A 6,000-nucleotide genomic window follows, 5' to 3' on the forward strand; every position below is an offset into this window, starting at 1 on the left:
TGCATAGTGAAACTATAATATTTTATTTTAAATTGGAAATATATTCACCAGATCATGTGATATTTGAAAAACCCCGGTTGTTATTGAGTAATCACTGTGCATTGCAATTTAAATTGAAATGATCATTGTCGTTCTGATGAATGCTTTGGAAACCACACAGGTTATCGCAACTGTACGTTATTTCTAGGTAAAGCATATATACAATAGTATTTTGTATCTAATTATTGTACACGCTTAACATACTTGCTGCACATATATTATTTATTATAGATATCATAAATAAGAAACATTCCTTCAAAAAGGAATTACTTTTAAATTGTTCTGTAGGTGATGACGGTCACATTTCGCTGGAATTTAAAAGTTTAAAATCACTTGTACATCCCTACTTGTTTTTGACGATTTAACATCGCACACTAATTATTTAATTGTCATGGAACTTAATGTTAACGGTATGGTTGTAATTTTTTTTAAGTTGCTGCGAAAGGCTACAAAGAATACCATGTTCATTTTTCACAGGGGAGTTGGTTCTCAACTATTCGGGGCCTGCGCCACCCGACAACAAGCCCCACTACTACTACTTCATGTTGTACAGACATGTAGTCCCATTGAACGCGACGGCAATGCCATGGTACTCATCTGACCCAAGTAACGGAAGGTACGCTCGATTAATGATGTTTCTTTTCTAATAACAATGGTTGCAATCAAATGAACATTATGGAACACATAACTTCCAAGCGTCTGAAGAATTTTGAGAGCATTTGGTGTGTAACTTTTTAGTCCCCTACCAGTGAAACCGGAGGGGATTTATGGTTTGCGCTCTGTGTGTCTGTCAGTAAGTCACACTTTTCTGGATCCTGCGATTAGTTTAAAAGATCTTTAAATTTTATATGAAACTTGAAACATGGACAGATGGCAATATGGTGATTATGCACTTCATTTCATTTTGTTCCTACGTCAAGAATTCTGGTTGCTTTGGCAACAAATAAACTAGAAATATTGCTGAAAATGGTGGAGTTTCACCGGTAGGGGACTAATTGCTTGGCAATAGTCTTGTTCATTCTTGTTCAGGATATCAACGGTTCAAAACGTTGGAGTTTTGACAAAAAAGTATATGCTTAAATTTATGTAATGCATTCTATAAGTTATCAGAATTTAAATAGCATAAGTAAGAATGCACAAGCCATGCTGATCATATATACCATAAACATAAATATTATAAAGCTTGAAATACATTACAAGTAACATCGACATCGACTAATGCACGGCTTTTCAAATTAAAATGATAGCATAATTACATTCGCTTCAGTAGTGTTTACATTTGAAAGATTTGATATTCGGGTAACATAGTCGTAAAGTTTTAAAGAGACTATCAATCAGATTGACGAAAAAAAAAGAAAAGTTCTAAAATACCGTATTTTTGTACAATTATTAGTTTATATTCATTAAAATATCACGACTGGTATATTACATTACTTGAAAAAGTTGTTAAGTTTTCATATTTTCATATGTTCGGTGCACAAGGTAACTACCAGTTAACTATAGATTAAGCAAGTAGATTGATCATCATCGTCACGCGGTAAACCCAGGAATGCAAATTGTGCATGCGCAGTGAATTGTATATATATATATATATATATATATATATATATATATATTCACTTGCGTTATTTATTGCTGTATGTATTGTTATGTCACATATTTTCGCGAAGTGCTTTCGATTTCTCATCCCGTATTTTTTTTTACCGAATATACTGAAAATATGACGTATTTTCAAGTAGTTTAATATACCAGTCGTGATATTTTAATCAATACAAACTAATAATTGAAAAAAAACACGCACGGTATTTTAAAACTTTTCTTTTTTCGTGAATCTGGTTGACGGTCCCTTTAACCAAACAAATGACATTTCAATAAAAAAATATTACTTCCTCCGCAAAATGAATAACGCTTTTCATACGAACATATATGTTATTTGATTTATTTAAGATCTGGGCCATCGCGTAGTGTCACTAGCAGAAAAACACACACAATAAACACTTTAAAATGAAAATAATATTTTGTTCATATTCATGTTCAATAATACGGTATATCAAGTATGAACGTAATTGACCAAAAAAATACTTGAAATATAATAATACTCATATTATGCAACGTGAGGAGATCATCATACAAGTAAACATATCGTTATCAACCAATTCTAGGTATCTGTTTGACATCAACCGCCTGGTTTCCGATCACAACATGACGCTTGTGGGTGCCACTTGGCTGCGCGCGACAACGGACGATTACGTCACGTACCGCCTCGTTGCTAGGGAACCTGGAAATGAAGCTTCATTGTGCGCGAAATACCCTGGATATAGCAAACCGTGCCCCACTTCTGGCAGTACCAAGGCTTTCGTGATAAACAACGTTCCAATGCTCGTTGTTGGATTGTGTAATATTATGTTTATGGCGTTTTTTGCGTTGCACTGAACACGTGCTAAAGATGGACACTAATTACGTCACAATTCTTGAATGAATAATTTTATTCATCAATACATACCATTCATGTATTATACTATAGTTATGTGTATGTTACTATTATATATGTTTACTTTTCTTAATATGATATATGTAAATGCAAATATAAATGAACTCCAAAAACAGTTTCAGTAGAAAGTATATATCTTTGTATGTAAGTCTTAATAATAAAGCAATAAATACAAACAAAAAACATATGAGCCTAGAAAACTGTATTTTATCATTAATAACGCTGTACACATAATATTTTAGTTAATAATTGTTATATGTTAAGTATAATTATGCATATTTTTTCGAATGCATTGTATATCGTTCATTTTGTCTTCCTTTACTGGTATCAAAAGTATGTATTTAAACCCCCGTAATTGTTGCATTTTTAAAAAAGCTCGTTTTGTCCATTTAATTATGTTCAAGTTGGGAGTAGTGGATACTTCTATAATGTTATTGCTGGTCACACAGTGACCTCTGTTTAATACCAGGTGCAGGCCATCTCTCCCATGAGTACCTTTGCATTTCTGCTAATTGCTTTAAATCAATCAATATCTGCAATTTCCAGAAATTTGCATATTGGCGAAAAATTGCATATTGGCGAAAATTTGCATATTGGCGAATATTTGCATATTGGCGAAAATTTGCATATTAGCGAAAATTTGCATACAGCCTTATTTGAATAGTATATAAAGAGGGTTTTGGAGATTAAAAGGGAGTTCAGGAGGGAAACGGATGGATGCTTTAAATATATATTGTTGAAAACTTATGTCTTGAAGTCAATACTTAAATGTTTTAAATATACTTTTTGTTACTAATCATAATAGTGTAATTCTAGTGTGCTTTCTTGAATAATGTGTGCTTGTGAAATATAATTAGTAGAAGACATTTGAGTTTGGATTTAATAATTGTTCACAAATTCAACGTGGACTGGTGGCAGCAAATTTACCGCTGTTTGCCCAAACTAATCCATGTTGTTTTAGGCCATGCGATATTACTGACTGTGGGGATTAAACGGTTACATAATTAAGCAAACAAAAACAACCAAATTAAGTCACGACTTAACAAATGTCGTAGAATAAAACAAGGCTCATGTTGTGTAGGAATAAAGACACAAGCCCATAACATTTGGCGTAAGCAATGGTGGTTAAACAACGATACACGCGTTTTTGTCTATTTGTCGAAACATGACAGCGTCATACTGAAAACAACTATGTCCCTGAATAAACAACGAAGAGTTCACTTGTTAACAAATGTTGATTATATTTGAGAATGTTATTTTAATGCCAAATTATTGGTCCGCGTAATGTGAAAATGTGTATAATTCCGCATGCATAGAGCGTTGTTCCGTAACTTCATAATAGCTAGATCAGTTTTCATTTTCTATGAACCATTCAGAATATGAAACCATCAATAATTAATATTTGACCTTTTGAGGACATATGCGATTTATGATTTATATAAGATGCACACAGTACCTCTATTACAAACTTAGCACAGGCAGCTGCACAAATATCAACTTCGATTGTGAAATGACGTGATATTTAACCCTTTCAACTCAGAAAACGTTAATTTACTCAAGAAAATAAAGCCCAACTTAACATTATTTTTACGAGGTCTACTCGCATAAATCTTGCATTGAGATTCGAGACTCATGTCAATAACTAAAATTTTAAACTAAATACTACTATTTCCAAGGATGAAAACACGTTTTAACGTTGAAATAGAGCTTATTCGAGCAATCACACTATCGGTTCACAATTTTAAACATACATTAGACAATGGGTTTTACACAAAAACTTGATAGCTGTTTTTAAGATCTAGGTTATATTTATATATTAAGAGGACGTCTCATGAAGGATTAAGAAATAAAGTATGCTTTGTATGGGACTGGGTTTCACTCAATAACCATATAGCTACATTAATGATTACCGCCATACGTTGATGTCAAAGGAAGCAAAATATGATTATCTTGTACAAATAGTGTGTGTCGGTAAATATCGTACCTCTCGATTTAATAATGGATATTTTAACAACTTGGAGCCAATATAAAGCTATTCTACGTGGTTGTAAACAATAATCAGATGGTTACCTTCACGAGAAAGGTAAAACTTTGAGATCGATTGCTAAAATACTTCATGAAGTGAAAATTTCGAAAACATAAGAAAGAGGTGCTTAACTTAATCGGGTCAGGTATTGAGCACAATAATCCGATGACTACATTTTGTTTAGCTTTTCATTGATAATCTTATAATTCTGAATGCCAATATCTATTTTAATAATTTACATCAGATAATTATATAAACGATTTGTTTTGCATAAGTCAAATGCTTCTCATCACAGGTATATTTAAACGTCAAAATTCAATGCCAAGTATACAATTATTTCCTCATTTCGTCTTGGGTTCCCATATATTTGCATTTCAAGGGAAAATTTGTCCTTTTACGCACTTTATATTACACACGAATGTCCGGTTCTTTTTTCGAGAATTATGTGGATTATTAATGACCTTTTCACAGATTTTGGCATGTTTTGAAGTTTTTCATTAAATGTTTTCTATTGATACATGTAAACAATTGCTCTAAAAAGCTCCAGTTAAAAATCAAGAATAAAATTAAAAAAAGAAAAAAGTAACCCTCAACAGGGCTCGAACCAACAGGGCTCGAACCACTGACCCCTGAAGTCCTGGCGTAAAAAGTCTCTGAGTTAGATCCCTCGACCATTGTTCCGCATGAAATTTCTGACGTATTTTATACTATATATAAGTAATCATCGTAGTTTCACAAAATATAGCGACAACAACAGAACTCTCCAAATTATTCAATCGTTTCGCGTTGCAACACTTTATAATTTTCAGGTTTTTAAATCGTAAAAAGATGCATACAATGGCTATATTAGAGCATGGTAAATGTTCAGTCTTACTGTTTCCTCACAAATATCATAACTAAATCGAAAATTTGCGAATCTGAAACATCTTTTTTAAATTTTATCAATTTACCAAAACGTGAAATGGCCCCTTAAAGTGCTGTATCTGATTTGTCATTTTAAGTGACAATTTTAGTAATAAATACTATTACTAGAAAACTTAAAGTTGACCCTGTTTACCTGTAGTATCACTTGCTGTATGTTTATCATTGCTAACGGTAATTTTATTCAGTTCTGTACTGGCGACGTTGGACGCAGTACAGTGTGTTGCGTGGTTTTCACCTCAATAAACAGGGTATGTTAGGGCTAAATAATTTTTCCTTACTCGCTATGGTAAGCCACATTTAGTACATACGTCTCATGTTGATCGCCTTTTAAATGACAACCCAATAAAAACAAATGTTGTTCAGGGGTTGATGAACCTGTCGCTGGATTACAAGAAATGTAAAATAACAAAATCTCAATCGGACGGCTATACGTCGGAAATACATACTAAAGAAAATCTTAAGAAAATTGAAAAAATGCTTCCAATGCTCATTCGGGTAAAATGGCCTGATAAAGCTAGAA

The 6,000-nt window shown here is 32.8% G+C and overlaps 1 protein-coding gene across 4 annotated transcripts in view; it reads left to right on the plus strand.

Annotated features, from left to right (window-relative positions):
• LOC127850234 (uncharacterized protein C56G2.4-like) overlaps window positions 1-3,394 on the plus strand; it is a 67,233-nt gene extending 63,839 nt beyond the window's left edge. For all 4 annotated transcript variants that reach the window (XM_052383122.1, XM_052383126.1, XM_052383107.1 and 1 more), the window contains exons 10-11: window positions 517-655; window positions 2,202-3,394. In XM_052383122.1, the coding sequence (XP_052239082.1) occupies window positions 517-655; window positions 2,202-2,472 (410 nt within the window). In that variant the 3' untranslated portion in view covers window positions 2,473-3,394. The remainder of the gene's footprint in view (window positions 1-516; window positions 656-2,201) is intronic.
• The last annotated feature ends 2,606 nt before the right edge of the window (window positions 3,395-6,000 follow it).

The sequence above is a fragment of the Dreissena polymorpha genome, chromosome 1, assembly GCF_020536995.1.
Source record: "Dreissena polymorpha isolate Duluth1 chromosome 1, UMN_Dpol_1.0, whole genome shotgun sequence".
Classification (NCBI taxonomy): Eukaryota; Metazoa; Mollusca; class Bivalvia; order Myida; family Dreissenidae; genus Dreissena; species Dreissena polymorpha.